The following is a 21,690-nucleotide window of genomic DNA, read 5'->3' as shown; positions in this document are numbered from 1 at the left end:
TATCAAGCTACAAAAATAATTACAGTAGCTGGCCAGTCATGTGGGGCTACAACATGAGTTAAACACTGGAAAAGATCAAGTTGGGAGAAGAAGTTAATTGTTTACCAAGTGTCTGAGATATTGATAAATAGCAGACTGCATCTCATAGAGGCAGCTCCTCTGTAATTCATGTCGACTTATTTCACTAAAACTAGTTGCATCTTGTTTTCAGGTCTATGGAAATGCAGGATCTAGCCAGCCCACACAGACGACTAAGTGGTAGTAGTGATTCCCCCAGTGGTCCAAAACTTGATAACTCCCATATAAATAATAATTCCATGACACCCAATGGCACAGAAGGTGAGCCAGCCTTTTTTTTTTTTTTTCAGTGTTTCATTATTTGTTTTTTCTCCTTTTTTGCTTTGGTGTTCCTACAGTCAGCAAGCTATATAATGTTTCACTATTTTAGGTGTTCTGTGTTTATTCATATGGTACATAAAGGCAATGTTCAGTGTTTATCAGTAGTTAGTATTATCAAGTTTCAGCAATAGCTTTCATTACAGGTTTATGTTTCTTTCATGGAGTTTGCATGCCTAGCAGGTAGTATGTGCAGAGCTTAAATTTTAAAAAAAGTAAAAAAAACTGAAAAGGAAGTTTAGTGATGAGAGAAAAAAAGTAGGTGTTTACAATTGCCATAGTGCAAAATGTAACTTTTCAGTCTCATTTACTATTTTGGTATTTCTTTATGTTCTCACTTTTTGCAAGTTCCTAAGGCTATGAGAATTTTGTCAAGTAGGCTAATAAAACTGAGTGTTGAAAGTTCCTCAGGCTAGCTTGCTGCTCTGATGGAGTGGCCAAAATTCAAACAGGTGTAGTAATTCAATGGGGTAAACTGATACCTATTTCTCAAGAAGCAGTCAGGCAGTTGATAAGTTATGTTTGTTCTCAGTAGAATACTAACAACAGAACAACCTAACAGCTTTGCCAGTAATATAATACATCTATAATACATATAATAATATGTGTAATGAAACACAGAAGGATTTATACAACAAGCAGCAAAAAAATGCTCTTTCCTGTAGCATTTCTATGGCAATAATGGGAAAGATCATACATGACATTTGTCTGGCTGTGTTAACAGAGACTTAATGCATTTCTAGAAAAGAGTCATGCAGATTTGGTATTGCTCTTCAGTATAAATGTATAGGTAAACTGCTACAACTGTTGTAGCAAAGATATGCCTTTTTTTTTTCCTAAGAACTGGGTCTCAGTAATGTTGTCAGACTCTTTAGGATTATGGACATGCATTGCATTTTTCCAGGAAAGGCACGTGTCAATCAAACAAATGTTGTTCCCCCTGCCCCCAATTCCCCAAATATCTCTGTTATTCAATGTAATTGTAGTCCCTGGTGGTGGGGACAGTTTATGGGTTATCAGATTAACAGGAACTTGTGCCAGACTTGTGTGTAAATTACTTTTTGCTATTACTGTTAAAGTATTGCTTCAATCAAATATTAAGCCATTTGAAGAAAAAATACCTTTTAAAAAGATAAATAAAATGCTTACTATGCTCATGTACTTTTAGCAGGAAAATATTTTATGTCCATAAATGAGTCTTCTTCCCTTAAATTACAGAAGTATGTTATTGTATTTTTATATCCTATTACCAGGTATATACCACTTTTAGTACAGGATAAAACTGCCCTTTCAAATTAAAATTCCTCTAGCTCACTGAAGCCTTTGTTGTAAACTTCATGAGCTTTTCTACCTTCTCTATAACCTGGAGGTTCTTTTGTAGAACAAAAATAGGGGGTGTTCCTTGAAACACTGAAAGATGTTCATCATCTGACTTGACTTTTTGTGCGACATGTAGTGCTGTGTGCATACACTCTGAGAAATGCTTAATATTACTTTGTCAGGAAATGAAGTAGTTATTGTCTCTATCTATTACTGACCTCAGGTAGAAAACAATTTTGGAAATAATATCTCAACTTCTAGGTAGGTATCAGAGTTCACTGAAGAAAGTCAATTAAACTGTGGTAACTTATTTATGTGCCACTAGAACTTTCAAGTTTTAGAGGATTTGGAGAGAATTCTACCCAGAAAGCTCTAACCTGCAATCCATGTTTGCCTCCTGAGATGAAGCCAAACGGTTTTCTTTTGTTTGCCCTTTTCCCTCAGGTGACATGACCCTCCTCAGCACTGCAGACTGGTTGCTCAGCCCTAGCACACCGAGCCCTGCAGGTTTGGGTGCTGCAGTGGGCGCAGCAGGCGTGGGCACTCAGCATGCGATTTCCAATGTTGTTCCCAAAGTGTCCCGAGAGACAGCTTGTGCTTGGCGGTTCTGCTCTGAGCTCTCTAATTTGAAAATTCCTGTCTCTGATTGCTCTTAAGTGACAAAGAAGGAAAAGTTTTTCAAAGAAACTAGTAGAATCATTTATTTCTGAATGAGATGTGTGCCAAGAGACAAAATTTGTGAGTGAAGCAGATGCCTAAGAATCTGAAGGTGGAATTTTTACTGCTAATCTGTTTTATCTTGAGAAAATGTTTTGTTAGACTCCTTGAGCTGCTAAAGAGGCTTTAGAAGGAGTGGAGTGAATGAAGCAAAAATTTCCTATTTTTTTAACTAAGAGTGAAGTAAATTTTTTTTTTTCTGGGATTCTTGAAGCAGAATCCTGCTGAGACACAAGTGGCTGATTGTAAGGCTGTGCTTGTAAGGGCTCACCGAACATCTCTTTCTAGATGCTGCGCTGTGGTTTGCTTGTTTGTTGCACATGGAGTGGAGGTGTGGCTTGCTGAACCTTCACAGTTCAAATATATGTGAAACCAGCTTCTAGTCTATCACGCACACATTCTCGCTAATGTGAAAGAGCCCTCCTTCTTTAGCATAAGAGATCTTCATGTGACTGAGAAGCAGGGCCTCTAGGTATTTGCATGCTATAAATATCTTGTAAAGATATGTTAAATTTGATTTGACTATGGGTGTGATTTTGACAGGTTTCCATACCCTGAAGCACAGGATATGTTCACTAGAGGAGGAGTGGGGGGGAAGAAGAAAGAAGAAGGAGAAAAAATACCTGTCCCAAAGTGAAATGGCTGCATTTCAAACAAATGTTCATTAATTCCTCTAAGGCACATTTTCAGACTTGTCTTCTATTGATGTTTTTCTGCAAGAGGATGTGGTTGGAAGATAGCTTACTTTGTTAGCTAATATTTTTAGCTTCACACTTAGCTGTAAGTTTACAAAGCACTGAATGGGGATTTAATTGTGTGATTGAGTCTGAGTTTAATCTCTACATGCAGCTTATATATAATAACTCTTTGTGTGCTTAATTTCACTTTGATAGAGCAGAATTCTTCTCTTGGCCAGGCAGCATGGTCTTCACTGATGGGGAAGTAACAAGGAAATTATAGACCTTGATCAGACAGAAATTTCCCAGGATCAAATGCAGAGGACTAAAATGCCTGGCTAAAGGCACTCAGAAAAATAAGTCCTAGTATGTCAAGGTGATGCTGATTATATAAATACTACAGTATTTACGATTTTCATATTCTCTTTAAGTGCATTTCCACAACATACCCTCTATTGTAGAATAGAGCAGGCACTGGACACCATAAAAATTATGGCCTTGCATAACTTGCCTAAGAAAATATCTTAAAAAATTATTGGAGCAGGGATCAAAATGTTCATAGTTTTGCCTTATCTCTAATCTTCCTTTGTCAGTGAATTGCCATGGTGGGTTGCTACTGAAGGAGTTAAAGGAACAATAACAACAGAAGCTCATAAAATTGCCATTCATTAAGTTTTATCAGACAGCTGGTGGCTATTCCAACACAGTGCCCACTTTGGTAGATACCCTTTAGAGGGGAAAGGCCATGAGTAATCAGTAAACTTGAAAGGAGTAGGAAATCTGTTTTCCATGGCAGACGACTGCATCCAGTTTCTGCCTATGGTGATCTTTACTTTTATCTCAAGAATGTAAATCAAATCTGATGGATGGCACAGAGTGAGAAACAGAAGCCTGTGGCCCATCATGATGATGTTTTATGCAAGTGGAATGGAAAAGAATAGATGAGGGCTGGGAGAAGGAGCAGTTGTTTTCTGAGCAGCTACTCTCCCTTCATTTAAGCAGTACAGACCTGCTACTGCCCTTTTATTTGCATGTTCAAGAAGGAAGGAGGGAAGGCATTGACATATCAAGCAGGAAGGGAAAATGGATAACAAATTGAAGATCAGATTTTCAAAGATACATAGGAAGGGAGGCTTCAAAGGGAGTTGGACATCAAAAATCCTTCGGAAAAAAATTATTCTCACTCTTTAAGTACCTGCTGCAACATGAGAATGAGATCTGACACAAAGGCAGTCAAAGCTCTCCACTACGAGACTATCTGATTTGTGGCCATTAAAAAGGTTGTTTTAAGTCTGGTGAACATAAATCCATCTTCAGGGTTTCAAAAGGCAGCACTGTGTGGTATGTTTGCTGTCAAGTTGCAGTATTACAGAATGGAGAAAAAATTGTTTTTGGTATTTCCTAAAGTAATGGGGGAGTAAGATGTTAAAATCTATAGAGAGAGTAGAACTGGTTGTTGTTATGGCATGTGACGTAGATTTCTCTAAGTAAATTATGTTCCTCTAAATTATATTTCTTGAAATTCTAGCACTACTTTGTAGCACTCAAAATAGTCTTTCAGTGTGCAAGTAAACAATTCACAGTGGCAGTGAGTGATTTTAAATTTATTCCTATTTTTTTAATTTTTTTTGTATTTTCGTGTGCTTTGGGATGCAAAGTTGTGGTAGGTGATGGTAATCAGACAAAATGGTGCTTCTTTTGGTGATTCTGGCTGGATTCTGGTGCCTTTTAATTACTCATTTATATGCTGAAATTTCTATACTTGTGTTTGCAATAAGGAGCTTGATGGTGTGAAACTTGTAGTTGGTACCTCCATATTTAGACATCCTTGAAATAACAGCATACTAACGGTAGATGTAATATTTGCCTTTCAGTAGGGTATTAGCATCACGAACTGTGGATGCTGACTTCTTTACTAATTCCAGAAGAGTGCAACTGGACCATTGTTTGGCCAGAGGCAAAAACTGCAGAGGTCCTGGGCTCCCAAAAGCAAGCTGAGGGTCTGTAGAGGCTAGTAAGAATCTTCCACCTTATGTCACTTCTGAAGGATAAAAATCAGATACAGCCGATTTATGTGAAGGCAGGGGGCTGACTTGGACTATCCTTTCTTCCCTGCTCTTCACCTTTTTTTCCTTGCTGTATTACATTGGCTTCCTTCCAGATTCTTTGTCTTACCTGTGCTTTTATTCTCCTGCTTCCCCAAGAGTCTTTCTGTCTGTTCTGAGCCCATGTAACATAATGGTCTATTATTCCTCTTTCATAGGCACTTGGCCAGTGAAATGACTTGTCCATTTCTCTGCTGACTCAGTTGAGCAACTCCTGTTGCAAGGTCTCGGGGAGGAGACAGGCGAATAAATATTTATGTACTTACTGTCTTTTCTATATATATGTGCATCCATTTTTTAAAGAGTCTGTATTTCAGTTTCCTCTGTAAGTTTTTCCTGAAAGAAAGGACCTCATTTAAGTGATAAGTTAATATCAGTACTGGTTCCCACAGGCATTTGAGGCAGACAAAATACTCCAAATGACAAGTTACTTAAAAAAACAAAGGAAACTCTTAGAAGCACCGTAACTTTAATATCATTTATTTTTGAAAGCTTCTCACAGAGATGTTCACAGCACATGCTATTTCAGAATGTGCATAAAACGTGGTAGTGTGGGAATACCCTCTGAGTGTGTCTGAGGGTCCCAGAGCTCCATGTACACAGTGGTTGTGCATGGGCTGTGGGGTTTCAAGGACCTGGGGTTTCCAGAACCTGTGAGGATGTCCACTACTTCACTGAAAACTATCCACAACACATCATTCTGGGGTGGTGTCTTTCCCATGGGACCAGCCTGTTATGCACGTGCATGTACAATTGTGTGATTTCACACAAAAATGTCATATGAAATGTCATGTGTCGTATGGCTGGCCAGTAATACTGAAGAGAAGGAAATGCACTGTCACTGTGCACGTGCAGAAGGAACAGAAGTAGAAGATCTTAGTCAAAGATCACACCTTAATAGGGTAGTATTTGAAGAGCTTTAACAACTTCAGACTTGTGGCTTGATGATTTAGCATTTGCATCTTACGATTTTCTGATGGATTTTGCTTGTCTAAAGTAGATAAAAAACCATGAAACTTGGTTGCACTTTGGGGTTAGCGGTGTCATTTGACCTCTGGTCAGGAAGTGAGTACCTGTGTCTCCAGGTTTGATGAAACAAGCTAGGGAATTTGCTGCTGCTGGCACTGGAGAGATACAAATATTTGGTATAATTGGACATGTGAGTGTGAAGGGATGAGAACCTTAGTTTGACTCAGGTACTCTCATCTCTCAGCTGCAGTGAATTTTAACCCATGACTGTACTTGTCAGATAGACATCCAAGTTGAATCTTGCACAGCAGCTACAAATACTGTCCATCCTTGTCTCTATCCAGATGTTCTTGAATTTTCTTTTTGATTTTGCACTGTAGCAGTGACATCATTTCTTTGTAAAGTTAAGGTTTTCACTGCTAGATGAGGAGGTACAAGGATGTTAAAGCTCTTTCACCTGAAATGCACAATGTAAGAGGAAGATGAAGGTCGTGGGGGTGTATGTGGTAAAACCCAAGTGTTAGCCACAGCCCAAGTACTGGAGAAGTTTTGAAGCCTCTCATGTCAGGGGAGGGGAAAGCAGGGAACAGTCTGGGCTTGAACTAGAATGTGCTGCTTTGAGCAGGGACTTTCTTTGAAAACCACACAAAAATTTAGGCTGGAAATTACCTTCTGGTAGTTTCCAGACAATGAGATTCAGGAAGAGTTATCTGCTTTGAGAAACAGTAAGTTTATCAGACTTCATGGTCAGAAGCTGATGATTCGATAATCTGTGATATAGACAATAACATCCTGGATAGGAATTAGTATAATTGAGTAACCTGTAACCTTTTTATAATTGCAAGATTCTTCACTACAAACAAAGGATTGTTTGAATAAAATAAAGGAAAATAACATCAGCTTAGAGGTTCCAGGTAGAATTTTTGTCTTGTTTATGCTTCCAGGTGAACTTTGGGCTTCTATAGTGAGTACAGATAAAAGATGGTGTCAAGCAGAACAGAGTGTGAATAGCAATTGATACATAAAGTATTTAATAAAGATTTACATGGCATTTAGTTACTAGTATTATTTGAAGATAAAACCAGCCAAAATAGGGCAAGATATTTTTGCGTATGACTATAAACAAACTAACCACCACTTTTACTTTGTTGAGTCTTTTGTAGCCCATGAACACTGAGAGCTGCCAGCCAGGAATATAATTTCATTTTGCCCACTTTTTTGTAAAATACAAAGACTATAACATCCTAGTATTAATTCAATGTCAGGCATATGTGCAATATTTCTGTTCTAATTGAATGTACATGGCATAGCTGTTGACAAAGATGAGTTCAGTACAGCAAGCCTTACATGTATTTAATGTAATAAAAGCAATTTTTAAAAGACATTTTAAAACCTTACTTTTTGCATGTTTGAAAGTGCAAATCTTTATGAGGTATTCCTACAATTTCTGTGTTAGGAGTAACCAAATATTAGGTCTCAAAATCCTTATTTAAAATAGCCAGCGTGTCATTCCTTGTAACACTCTTTACTGATATATATACCAGGAACTGCATGACAAGCTGTGAACTCAGAAAGCTGTTACTTGGCCAATGAACCACATGAACTTGTGGGTTCTGGTCTGAAGTTCTCTCTCTCAATAGAGTTCAGAAACTGCCATGTAAGTAATTTTTAACCACCTTTTGCTAGACAGCTGGCAAAACAGGGCACATGGCACTTGAAGTCTCTGCGTTCCTTTAGAAGAAAAATCTCAATAATCTATATAACATTAGATCAGCAGTCGTGATGTCTCTGAATTTTTTTGCGTTTTTCTCCAAGTTAGCATTTGTTCTATTATCTGCTACTCCTATTTTTTTTCTGCTGTTCTGTGTGTTTTCTTACACAGTTTCTTTTTAAGTCTTTTTAGAATCTTACAAATGTCTAGAAACAAAAAATAAGGGGAAAAAGTCTCTTTGTTGTCGAAGTTTCTTAAGCTCTTTGATATATAAACCAAATCTATATCACTAGTTTATTTATAAATAAACACTTTTTGCAGCAGTTTGAGAAGACATGAGTCTGCTTCTTGAACTTCATATTGATCATCTATTACATGAGTGGTTTGGGTGTCACTAAAAACTTAGTAATACATTGCTAAATCAGAGTCTGTCTCTAGAATTCAAGTGTGATGATTCTGCACCTCTGTAAAAGTCAGTTGATAAAGGAGCAGCAGAAATGGGAATTTTCCTGTGTCACTTTCCATGGTCTCTGCCACAATTGAGCGTGGCATTGGCTGTTACTGGCAAGCTTGCAATGTGTGCTCTCTGGATGTGGCAATATTCCCACTCTTTTCTCAGTGTCATCTTGTGAAGGCTTAGGACATGTTGCAGAAATGTCAACTGTCATGGAAAATGTGAAGAGCTGAAATCCAGAGCACCCGTAAGCAGTATGTGGCAGGGCCAGATCTCTGCCCATCCAAAGCCTGACTTCCTTGGACAGCTCCATATGTCTCTCATCACAGATGTGGATGACTCATGTGCTGCTGGGTAGACTGTGAGACTTGTATTCTTAGGCAGTCCCTTTGCAGTTCTTTTTCCCCATGACTCTGGGGTGAAATATGCTCCCTTGCAGGTCAATTTTGCCTTGGACAAACAAGAAACCTTCCTTTGCAGTAAGAGTACATGTAAATATTTCCAACAGGTACAGCCATGGCTATTCTTCTCCATTTATTTCTTTGTATAGCACCATTTCAATGTCCTTAGGCTGATAGTAGGAAATATGCAGTAATTTTCAGGCATTTTGATTAAAGGGCTTGAGGAATGGAGAGTTTTTCAGTACCTGTTCATCTTTATTAAATTCCCAACTATCTGTGACACAAAGGTTCATTAAGGTCGTGGCTGTTTCTAAAGACAGCATTCTAGGATATATGTATTATCACCCAAGTAATGGGTATCCAGATCCAGGGATTCAGGAGCAATGAGAACATCCTTTCTTATATCCTGGGTTTTTTTATATTCAGGATATAAAACAGCTGAGAGAGAAGACATAAAGTTTTTATGAAAAGTTAGTGAGCACCTCAGTCAGCAACTAGAATTCCTTACCATGATGACAGCACTGCATTTTATTTCGTATGTTTTCCTGTATCTTCAAAAGTAGTATGTGTAGTAAACAGCATTCATATTGCACAGAAGTATTGCTCATTAATCATAGAGACAGAAATTACATTTTGATGATGTTTTTCTGAAAATGGTATCTTGAACAAAGATCCAAATAGATGCTCAGTTGCGCATCCAACCTGTCCTTGAACATTTTGAGTGTTGGGGCAGCCACAGCTCCTCTGGGCAACCTGTTCTTGTGCCTCACCACCCTCAGAGTAAAGAACTTCTTTGTGATATCAAATCTAAACCTACTATCTTTCCCTTGGATCCATTCTCCCTTTTCCTGTCACTTCATGTTCTTGTGAAAAGTCCTTTTCCATCTTAACTGTGGGCTCCCTTCAGGTACTGGAAGGCCACAATTAGGTCACCCCAAAACCTTTTCTAGGCTCAACAATCCCAAATTTCTTAGCCTTTCATTGCAAGGGAGGTGCTCCACCCCTGTAATAATCTTGGTGTCCTCCCTCTGGACTTGTTCCAGCAGGTCCATGTCCTTCCTGTGCTGGATGCAGCCCTCCCAGTAGCGTCTCAGAGAGCAGAGCAGGGGGCACAATCCCCTTCCTTACCCTGCTGGCCATGCTGCTTTTGATGCAGCCCAGGATGCAGTTGGGCTTTCTGGGCTGCAGATGGACATTCCCAGCTCTAACCTGACTTCTCATCCACCAGAAATCTCAAATTCTTTTCAGAAGGGCTGCTGACACTGTATTATATTGCATGAGGCACTTCAGCGTAGTTCTCAGTCTGCTAATTTGCAGTGATCCAAAAATTAAGAATATGGAATATGGTTTCTCCAATAGAGACAAGGAAGAGTTTGGAGAAAGCACATACTGAAAACTTCCACGCTTTACTCCAGGTTAGGTAGATGTGTCTTATCTTCCTCTCTTTTCTCCTACCACAGATACCAGCTATAGAGGAAAGCATCTTTCATTGTTATTCCCAAAGTACAATTGCATTATGGAAATTAGGTTGAGAAGACTTGCAATTTCTTGGGAAACTTGAACTAATCTGTGAGAGAAGTATGAGTCTGACTGTAAAATGTAACTATGATAACCTTCTAAAAAAAAGCAGAAGTTAATGTAGATGCTATAATTTTTCATATTTAGATTGGCAAACTGTAGAACATGCAGTAAAAGTCTGGTAGTTTTTGAAAAATTACTTGTGATAGACACTTTGCAATAAATATTTCATTGTATCTGTGTGTTAGACTTTCAGTATTTAGTCATTAAATGGATGGTGAATAACTTATTTTCTATGTTTTTAAGAAATACCTTTGTATTGGAGTTACAGTTCAGATCATGAGCACACTTTTGGAGTGAACCTTGTGGCTACCTTTTTTTACCACATTCATTCCCCTTAGGGAGTCTCTTGGATCTCACTTGTTTCAAAAAAGCTGCTTTGCAGAAGTGCAGCTGATGTTCTCAAGTTGAATAACCACTCCCAAAACTGCCCAACCTCTGGACACTGGGCCCTCTGCCCCAATCATTTCACTTCATGAAACTTTCTTTAATGGACTGCACTGCTGGTTAATGCAGACACAGCAGAGTTCTGTGTGCAGCTAAGCATTGACCTCCCAAGTTTAGCAGACAAAAGTCCTGCATGAGAGTCAAAAGAAAATAATGGACAATTAGTAAAATCTTGAGAGATTTCTTTCAGATCCCATGGAGGGGACTTGGTGAAGGAAAGAGACATGCAGAAATAAGAATGTGGTCTGGCAGTGAAAGGAAAGGTCTTTTGTGAAAAGAGGGAAGTCCAAACTTGGTACCAAGGGTTTCTGCTAGTGATGGTTGTAATTTCTGAACACACATGTATAGACAGACTATACAGGGAGTACCTATTGGTGCCAGTTTTGCATCCATGCCAAGTCAGCCCCATCCTTGCTCTTTGGATCAGGATAACGGCCTGATCTCAACATTACAGACTTTGCACTGCACTCTCAGAAAGAGAAATCGTTTATTTACTTGAGGTTTTATTAGAAGCCATTAATTGATTATTAATTATGAATCAGCACGAGCCAGGCAATAATATCTTGGTGTCTTTCTCTTTTACTCTCAGACAGGTGCATTATGTTGTGGGTGCAGAGGGATAAAATATAAAAGCACTCTTTGAAGTATTTGGTGAGGACTGTGTCCTCATTCTTTATTCAGGGTTGTTGAGTATAAAGTTGGTTTTAATTTTGAGAGGAGAAATCCACCACAAGAAAAGTGTTTTACTTCATCACAAATTCTTGATTTTCCTCTGAAAAATTATTTAATTTGAGACAAAAATTGAACAGCCCTTAGCGAAAACCATTTAAAAATTATTTGCTGTTTGGTCTTATTCAATTTGCTGTCTTTCAAGCCTGTAAATACTGTGTGACCTGATCTAAATGTGGATCCTTATTGTTGGGTCTGCAGGATTAAGAGGAATCAGGACAGGTGCAGAGAGTTGCATGGGGACTTCTGGTTTGTTACATTGGCTCTTATTCCTTGGAGACAGGAATAACCCTCTTGATCATCCTATATTTATGTGTAAATCATAGCTGCCAGTATTTTGCACTGTTTGTATACACAAATACATAAAATGCAAAATATTGATAGCCATGATTTAGAACATTTTTGGCAGATTTTTGCTTTTTTGAGTTTGTGTTTGTAGTGAGTGTGTGTGCATGCGCCTGCAAGAATATTAGGAGCGTATAGAATATCTTCTGTTTATATTTCTATATAGTTAAAACAGAACCAATGAACAGCAGTGAGATCGCTACTACTACTACCACAGACGGGTCTTTAGACAATTTCTCAGGATCAGGTAAGGAATAAACAAAAGTTTTAAGCTCAATATTTTTTTAATTTATTATTTTCTTATCCCACATGGTCTAAACCCGTGCACCTCTCTTAAAAAGCCTTTTGTACTTTCCAGCTTATACCTATTTCTGTTCATTTTAGTCTATGTCAACAGGAGTTTTGCCCAAGTAAGGAGCATTACAATATCAGGCTTATTAATGTCCATTGGTGTCTTCAGTAGGAATGTCACTAAGGACTACTCTTACTTTCTGTAAGAGTAATTACTTTTGTACAGAATTACTTTTTGTTTTCTGTGACTAGACATACATGCCTCTGTGTTTATTATTCTAACTGAGGGGTAGATCTTCCTCACTTACTGTAATGTATTATTACCAAAGTATTCATTCTTTTGTCAGGCTTCTTTTCATAAAAGAAGCCAAATGCCTCTTGGTTGCTGACATACAGGATACAAACACTGTGAGAACAACCTAAGGTGTTGCTCAGTTTTGCACAGCTGTGGAATAACTGTGATATTTCTAGTACATTGGTTTTATGGTGCAAATCAAATCAGAAAAGGATCTAATAAGGTATTGTGGGATTACATGTCTGTAGTATCAAAATTTGACATCTCACAAACAGTTAGACTCCTGAGAGCCAGCCCTTTCCTGGTCTTGTCACAGCCTCCATTTTCTGCACAGGCTGTTGAGTATGAAAGCATCAAACCTGAAAGCCCAAAGGAAGGTTTCTAAGGTATTTCAATTCTCTGAAAGAAGAAAATACGATGTGTACCTAATAGTAGCTACATACAACTGTGGTGATCTGAATAAAGCTTGGACTGTAACATTTGGCATGTCTGCACCCTCACAGGCCACAGAAAAGAAAAATTATCAGGTGTGGAAGACACAGAAAGAGGCTCCCTGCTTCCCCCCCACCCAGAGTGTAAAGATGATGGATTTTCCCTGTAGCTGGCCAGGAAGGGGGTAGCTGGGAGGGGTAATTATGCATGCCTTGTTTATGTCCAAGCAGTTAGCAATAAGGCCTGGTGTTTCTCGGGCTGTCTGATTTTACAGTAGTCTCATAACCCGCTGCTGACCCTTTCTTTACAAAGGCTTCCAAGCCCACCTTGGGACCTAGAGGAGAAGTGTCACCCTGACAGTAACCAGAAGGGCTCCCAAAAATACTGCCTGGAGCAGAGCTGCCAGGCTCAGAGCAGCACCCAGAAATGCTGCCAGCAATGGGTTGTGTTGGGGGGAGGCTCCGTGGCAGCAGTGCTGCTGGGGCTGCTCAGGGAGCGGCTCATAGCGCAGCCTCCTCTGCTTATGTCTCACTAACAGCATCTGCACCTTGGGCATCCTCATGCAATACTCACTCGAAGGGCTCAAAGCATTTTAGACAGCAGATAAGGTGGAAGAAAATAGAAGTGTAATAAGGTAATGCATAGTCGGTATTAGGAATTTATTTATTTTTAAAAAGACGCGCGTGCTCTGAAGCGGGCCATGTGTTTTCAATTGAGGCATGGATAAAGCTCCTTCATAAAATGTAGGTCTTAAAAATTCTAAAAGTTAATAAAATGTTGCACTTGAGATATCAACAATCCTTTGAAACTATGAAGGGAAATGTTTCCATTAGGAAATAGGTTGTTTGCATTGAAAATGTTGCCTGTGTGCAACCAAAGAATAAACTATGGCTCAGGAATTGTACAAAGGGGCAATTTAGTATTTGAGATTTGCAATCAAGATTTTAATGTTAAGCATTCCTGTATAGTTCCTCATAAAATATTATTTTCTATCTAAGGTATCGATGATATTTGAATTTAATTAAAATCTTGTTAATACTCTGAAATTCTATTAGGAAAAATAATATTTATCTTTGGTGTGTGTATTTACACTTCTGTATGCTTTCTTTTCTCCCTGGTGCAGCAATTGGAAGCAGTGGTTTCAGCCCAAGACAAACACACCAGTTCTCCCCACCACAGATTTACCCTTCCAAGTATGATATCTTTTTAAAATAATAATAGTAGTAGTAATAATAATAACTGGAATAGGCAGATTTTAACCTCATTTAAAATAATAATTGAGTCCATCTGTTAAGCCATAATTTAAACCACAGCAGCTTCTAGGGGAAAAAATACTTTTTTTTTAAATGCTAAGAATTTATTTGAAAAATGTTTGTAAAGTTCTTATTTCACTTATTCTTTTATTTTTGATTTCTTATTGTTTTGTCTCTTAAAGTTTCTGTTGTCTAGCACAGCCTATGATTATGTGTTAATGAAGCAGCAGGATTATAATAAGGCTAAAAATAAGTGCAGGCATGTCTGTCTAATGCAGTGTCTGTCCTATTTTCTGTCATTTGTAATCAATAGCAGACCCTACCCACATATTCTTCCTACCCCATCCTCACAAACGATGGCTGCGTACGGGCAGACCCAGTTTACAGCGGGAATGCAGCAAGCTACAGCCTATGCCACGTACCCCCAGCCCGGACAGCCCTACGGAATCCCTTCCTATGGTAAGAAATCACGGCCCTGTTGTTCTGCTCCTGAGGTAAATGTTTTTTTAGATCAAGGTTGTGTGACCCTTGGGTCAGTACTTAGTGGGACAGCTGTGCTCTAGAGAATTTCTTGTGGGAGACTTAATTTTCACACCTTGGAATGAGTGACACTTAATTTATGTATTAAAGAGCTGAAAAGGTACTCAAGAAGATGAACCCATTTTAGGATCAGGAGGAGAGGTTCATTAGCTTTTCGGTGCCATCAAAAAACTAGCAGTGAAATGGGAAAGAGGTCTTGGGGCTTCCATGGTACAGGCCCAGCCCCTGGTGACTTGCTCAGGGCTCTGCTCTCCAGCTGTGGTGAGGTTACATCAGGATGTAAAAGTCTGAATTTCAGCTAATAGATTACTAGAATCCAGATGAATCTGCAAGGCTGTGCTGATTTTCAGCAGGAAAAAAAACTGATTCAAAAATGCCTCCATCAAAAAAAAAGTCTCACTTTCCAATGTTTTAAAGCTCCCTGGAGGTGAAAATTGAGGTAAATTGCCACTAAAGCTTTGTCTGCCTGATGAAGGAGATAGTACTAAGTAGCAAATATTCCCCAAAAATTTAATTTAAAAACAAGCTGCAGTGGGTGAGACCATTTTCCTGCCAGACTGTCTGCTGGCAGACCACATAGCAGTGCAGCAGCGAGGATGCATTATTAGAAAATAGGTCTTATATTCCTCTGGGGGAATATATTAAAAATATACAATCCACATGCTTTGAGCAGTGTATTTTGTAAAAATACGCTCAGACAATGTAAGTTTTATACCAAAAGGACAGAACTCACCATACAAGCTACTCACTTTAAAATTGTTAAAAGTTTTAAGTGCAAAATTGGTGAATCTCTCATCTTGAAGTCTGCAAGTTGAAAATCCACTGGATCTCAAGTATATCCTGTGGCAGATTATGGTGAACACTAGGTGAAAGAAATACATTATTTCCCCCTTACTTTAAAATAGGTTTCTAAGTATAAATTGGATGTTTCTGTTTCAGTTTGAATGCACATATTTTAAACTACACTGTTAGATGGGGAGTCTTGGATACATGCACACACACACACACACACACACACACACACACACACACACACACAGAGGAGCCCCTGTTGCTGATGAGAGCTTGTCTGCTAATTCCATCTGGACCAGGTGGGATGATAACAGACAATCCTTTTCCCCACCCTACTTTTGTTGACCTGTTTCTCCTGTGGACACCTTGTGTTCATACTTGGCTGACTGCTAGACTTGGGCAGCCCAAACAGTGACTTTTTTGTTTTTCGCTTGGTTCCTCTGGATTAAATCCTGACCTCACTGAAGTCAACTCTAAAATTCCCACTGACTTCAGCCAGGCCTTGATTTCACTACTTGAGTTTAGCTGTCTCACTGTCGTCGGAGCTGTAATTGAGAGTTGCTTTACTTGGCAACTGTTTGTGGGGGTTAACATGCTTGCCTGCTCTTTTGTTTTGGTTTGGATTTTTGCCTAGTCCATCCCCCATGCCTAGGACTTCAGATAAATTTGCAATGTTTTACATTGCAGAGCTACTTTTGACCACTGAAATCCTCAGCTCCTGAGCCAAGAGAATCTTTACGTTTTTTGCTCTTTTCAGACTTGTGCCTTGTGGCTGGTGCTAAGGTGCTCCTTGCTGATGTACTTTATTGGAGTAATATTTAAAAGCAAATAACTATTAAAAGTTTTGGGACTTAACATATATTTTTGCATATTTAAGGTATGCCATATAATCTATTCTCCTAAATTAAATTGGGGAGCATTAGGACGCTCATTTGCATAGGCAGGAACTGAAGCCTTACTTAAAGCCTAAATTCTACTCTTTGATCTGCAGTTTAGACCCGGGTACCCTCTGTCTTGCCTTTCTTTCATCCAGGCAGAAATCTTGTAGTACAAAGGCAGAAGACTTGAATTGAGTCCTCTTTCTTTTTGTTTCTTTACTCTGGGTCTACTGGAAGAAAGAGTACTCATGAGTTCCTGTATTAGCCTGCCTCAAGTTTTCTCTCTAGAGTGGAGTTTGGGAAGGTGCTGTCTCAAGTGTACCTCTAGCCTCTTCATTTTTCCAGCTCCCCACCTCCACAGCCATGCAGCCATGCAGGCAGGAAGGGGGGTGGAGGGGAATGCCATTGACAGCTGCTGCCCTGGGGCTCCTGGCTCTGCTTCATCTGCAAAGCCCCTGAGGAGGCTGGAGAATTTCCTGAAGCTCTTTCCTCCTGCCTGCTCCAGCACCAGCATCTAGCAGAGGCTTTGCTTACCAACTTCTTTACTTTCCAGATCCTGGAAGTCCTCTTGTGTCACTGTCCCTTCCCACTTCCTTGAGTACATTAGACTTGGGAGAAGGGAGCATCAGGGTTTGATGAGTGAAGGCTTTTTGGATGAGAGCAAGTGTGAGAGTAAGTCCCAGGAGATTAAAGGCTCTTCATAGCATGTAGGTTTGCAAAAGGGCATGTCAATGCCAAGTTGTCTTCACTTAAGTGGCATCCTCCTGCTGCTGCTTTTGATCATCTGCTCTGTCTGAGATGGAGAGCTGGGTCAGGCTGTTAAAGGAAATTTAGACTACAAATTTAATGCTTGATTCACGTAAACTTTCTCTAAGCCATATTTAATCAGCATTTCAGAAGTCCTTAAAGAGACAACAAATAGGGGTTGCTGACCATCCATAGCAAGAGTTTGCCCTTGGAAATGAGGTGTCAAGATTCATCATTCAAACTGCTTAATTGTAACATGAAACAGAAGAATCAAGTAAGCATCAGGGAGAAACAAACAAACAGATTTAGCTCAGCAGTTCGAAGGTCTGGCAGAAGGAATTAAGGTTAATTAATGGCAACAGTTGAAAAATAATTACTTAGATGGTAGAAAATATGCTACTGTTTGTATATAGGGAGATATTGAAGTTTTGCCAACACAGTGACTTCTGAGCCTTCTCCTACCTTGAAACATTGCTGAATATTGTCTAAAGAAAAATCCAAGCAGGAAATGGACTTAGATTAACAGTAATTTTCAAAGGAATGTTATTAATTCACACTTAGTTAATTCAGTTCAAATATTGTTGGTTTCTGAACAATGAGGTATCACTGAATGCCACAGTGAAACTTAAGAATATTGTATCACTTTTCCATTACTTTGGCTGTAATTATTTTTAAATGATAGTTCATGTTGGGACAACATTATAATTAAAACTAAGAGACAGAGGCTGAATTGTGTGCATTTCCTCAGTATTTTGTCTGCTGATATTTGCTTGCTCATTGCCTTACAAATTGAGGGAAGAATCACTGAAACTGGGCAGCAAGTCATTCATTGATTAGACTTTGGATTCTTTTATAACTAAATTTAGAAATGAGAGAGTAATGTGGTGTGTAATGGATTTCTCTGTCAGTGCAGATTAATGACTCTGCTATGTTTTTTCCCAGTTCAGGAGATTGATTCAGGAATAGTTCCTGTCTCTTAGGTGCTTATTTGTTAAGAACTGAATTAGTGTTTAATTACCTTTGAAAAATCATCATTGCACTTAATACTGCTAGTTCCCTTTATCCACTTCTAATTCTTTAAAAAACTATTCTTGGAACTGTGTAATTTTCATGTAGGAATAATATACAATACAATTCTCAGTTATGTTGTTAATGGGTAGATGGCAGGAGAGCTTGGCTATGCTCTGCTTCATTAAATTCATATAAAGTTGCTAATCTACCTCTGTGTAATGCCATGAATATATGGAAAAGTTTGCCTCTGGCAGGAAAGGAAAAAAGGAATAATGCAACTTCCTGTTCATGTATAAATTTCTTTTGCAGTTATTGGAAACACAGTTTTGAATTTAACCTCTCCCTGGTGAACTTCAGTTTTCAGTGTGCTTTTAGACTGCCCTTACCCTATTAATTGTGCATGCTCTCAATATTTGTTCTCTCAGGCAATAGTAGGTATATGTTAAAATGGCTGTTAATTAAGTGATTTTGTTTTCCATCCCTGTTTGAATATGAACAAATAGATTTGCTGTCACTAACTGATTTAGGTGCATTGTGGGCAGGCATCAAGACAGAAGGTGGATTGGCACAGTCACAGTCACCTGGACAGACAGGATTTCTAAGCTACGGTGCCAGCTTTAGCACACCTCAACCTGGACAGGCTCCCTATAGCTACCAGATGCAAGGTCTGTATAACATTACCATTATTAGATATAGCAATGCTATGGTGAGGTTTTTTTCCTCCTTGTTTTGTTATATTCCTAGAATAAAAACGAATGTTTGCTTGAGCACTTAACTCTGATTTTATTGCAGTTGGAGATTAAAAGATGATTGCCCTTTGCTGAGAGAGCAACAGGCCAGCTCTCAGCAGTTTGGAAGATCCCTTGCTTCATTAAATTTTAAATAGTGAAGTGTTCTAGTGTTACTACAGTAAAAAATGTATCTCTGAATAGCAATAGTTAAGCAAATAGTGAATGAGACAAAGCTAGTCCTGTAAAACGTGACAGGATTATGAATTTAGGAAGTGCCAAATATAATTTGACACCTGAGCGTGTTCGAGGAGGGAGAAGATAAAAATACCTACTGCAGCTGTGGAGGTAGCTAAGTAATGATTGAAGTCTGTTTCTTTGAAGTCTATTTAAAAGCTGTAAGTCTTTGTATGTGCAGGCTATTATTATCAATTATATTTTGGAGCTGTACTTGCCTGTTTAGTTTACTTAATGTCTTTCCCCCTTGTTCTCCCAATTCCTTTCCCTCTTCTGTACTGAGAAGTCACTGGGTGTGCCTGGTTCTGGATTGTTCACCACTTAATGGATATTTTAAAAAATCTTTGTTTACCAGAAATCACTAATTTGGGATGTCTGCAGCAGGCCTTTTCACCCCTGAATTTGGCAGTAGGTATCAGGTGTGTTGCAGATTTTGGAATTGTTGAAATAAGTCATCAAACACAGAAAGGGAACACATTTTTTAAAAAGTTTAGCACATATTATATTTTCAGGCTTATATTATCAGGCTTAGGCTAAACTGTGCCACCAAATAAACAGTCCATGAAACTTGAGGCAGAAGTGCTTCCAGAGACTAAGTAAATAAGGTTTTGCTTTTGTTCCACAGCTTTAAGGATATATTGATCCAGTCTTTTGCTCAGACACAAGAGAGATTTTTTGTTACATTTTTTTAAATCTTATTTTGAGCTGTGTTGAGTAGCTCCACAGGGCAGAAGTGACCATTTGAGATCTGAAATATTGCTGACTTATAGTGTGCTCTGACAAGCAAGAGGGACAGAGCTAGAGTTGCACGTGGATTTTCATCTACATGCTGAATGGTGATGATCTTCTCCTCATCACAGTAAATATAACCAAACAGGGTTACTGGTTTTGCTTTGTGCAGACAGCTACACAAAAAACTTAGACAAGCACATGTCCACATCCACCTCCCCCCCAAAAAAAATCCTGCCTCTCTGTAGGAGAGAACTCAAAATACTTGCCAGCAGTGGCTAAAATGAACTTCTGAGTCAACATTTAAGCTTTTAGGGAACTGAAACACTAGGAAATGGTGTTATTGAAAAATCATGTCTGTGCTGCCTATAGTTTCTGTTGCAGTAGTGCCTTCATGCCACAGTCATATACTGGGATCCTGTTGTGTTAACTTCCACAGGCAAATAAAAATACAGAAGTTGGAGGCTAAAAATAAACACATAGGCTAGAAGAGCCTAATGAAACAATAAAGGCTAGAAGAACCTAATGAAACAATAAAGCTGAAACTGTTTATGTATAATAAACAGTTGGCACCCCATACTGGTTATCTAACAGCTCTAAAGGTGTTTTTTTAAAGATATCAAGCAGAGGGATGTCAAAAAGGGATTTTAGGCAGGACAGGGAAATAGTTTTGCAGATGTCCATGGGAAACTCATTCAATAGAGGGAGGGAAGAGGGAGCAGCACAGGATAACATAGAGAGTGCTTGAAAAATTTTAAGTGAATGCTGTAAGTAATGTGAACGCTGTCATTAGTAGTGCAAAGCTAGGACTGCATAAAGTCTGCCATAAAGGATATTACCTTTTTTTTTTTTTTTGCTATATGCAAAATTTCTGTAAGATCAGAATTGTCAAGCTCAGCGAAGGGTGACAGTTGACAAGAGATGACAAGAGATGGAAGTAAGACCTTGGAGAGCATTTCAGCTGTATCCTTAGAGAGGCAAGGATCTTAAAATATTCTGCAAAAAGAAATAGGTTGAAGATGACCCAGTTTTGAAGCTGTAATAAAAAAAGTATCTGAAACATTTATTTAATGATGGAATTGTCTGCAGGACTTAGGGAGGAGGGGGTCTTAGCCTGGGTTCTGCTCTAGCTGTGCTGTGCTTGAGCTGAGAGCTGCCCACTTCTGGAAGTCAGTGGTTCACTGGCAGTCTGGCTGGGGCAGAAGAGCCACAGGTCAGAGCTGGAGGGCCCCTGTGGTGTGCACGTCCTTTCTGTTGTGCTCATAAACACCCCAGTGTGTGGGTGAGGCAAGGACTGGTCTTCTACAGAAATCTTAAGAGACCATAAGAATGGAAATAAGGAGAATCTTTCAAATTAAAGGACTGGTGAGTTGTTAGTTGCCAAGTAGAAAAGAACCACTTTGCTGAAGAGGTTTTTCTTGCAGTTAAATATTTGACAAGTCTATACTATTCATGAGAATATATGTCTTTGTGATATTTTTATTAAGTAAACTTTTGTATTTGAAACAACTCTAAATTGACTTAATTCTTCCTTTTGATTGAACAGCTGTTGAAAGTAAACAGGAACATTTGTTTCCCTTTCCTGATTTAATTTTGGAAGGAGAACCTATCCATAATTTCAACTATTATTTAAGGACAAAATTGATTCTCATGACAGAAGACGGGGTTAGTGCTGCTGCTGTTCAGTTGTTTGTGCAGAAACCTCTAGAGAGGAGAATGCGTTTATTCTCCCTTTTCCCTCTAGCAGTATATGGGCAGGCTGCAGCCTCAGCCTTGTCATAGCCTGCAATAGCTGTTCTTCATCTTCTTCATGCAGCTGCTGAGCTGCTAAATGGAGATAATGGATCCCACAGCCTACTTCACAACCCAGCGTTACATGACGGCGTGCTCGGGGCCCTGCTGGCATTC

General features: G+C 39.0%; 1 protein-coding gene across 4 annotated transcripts in view; it reads left to right on the top strand.

The window, feature by feature from the left end:
- Positions 1-21,690, top strand: part of EYA1 (EYA transcriptional coactivator and phosphatase 1) — a 143,980-nt gene that overhangs the window by 63,511 nt on the left and 58,779 nt on the right. For 2 of the 4 annotated variants that reach the window (XM_033081606.1, XM_033081635.1), the window contains exons 3-8: positions 212-339; positions 2,161-2,223; positions 12,016-12,096; positions 13,991-14,060; positions 14,434-14,579; positions 18,616-18,753. In XM_033081606.1, the coding sequence (XP_032937497.1) occupies positions 212-339; positions 2,161-2,223; positions 12,016-12,096; positions 13,991-14,060; positions 14,434-14,579; positions 18,616-18,753 (626 nt within the window). The remainder of the gene's footprint in view (positions 1-211; positions 340-2,160; positions 2,224-12,015; positions 12,097-13,990; positions 14,061-14,433; positions 14,580-18,615; positions 18,754-21,690) is intronic. The other 2 variants (XM_033081615.1, XM_033081624.1) reach the window with 2 other exon arrangements.

Source organism: Catharus ustulatus, chromosome 1, assembly GCF_009819885.2.
Source record: "Catharus ustulatus isolate bCatUst1 chromosome 1, bCatUst1.pri.v2, whole genome shotgun sequence".
Lineage (NCBI taxonomy): Eukaryota > Metazoa > Chordata > Aves > Passeriformes > Turdidae > Catharus > Catharus ustulatus.
The sequence above is the reverse complement of the archived record's forward strand: the minus strand, read 5'-3'. Positions and strand labels throughout refer to the sequence as shown.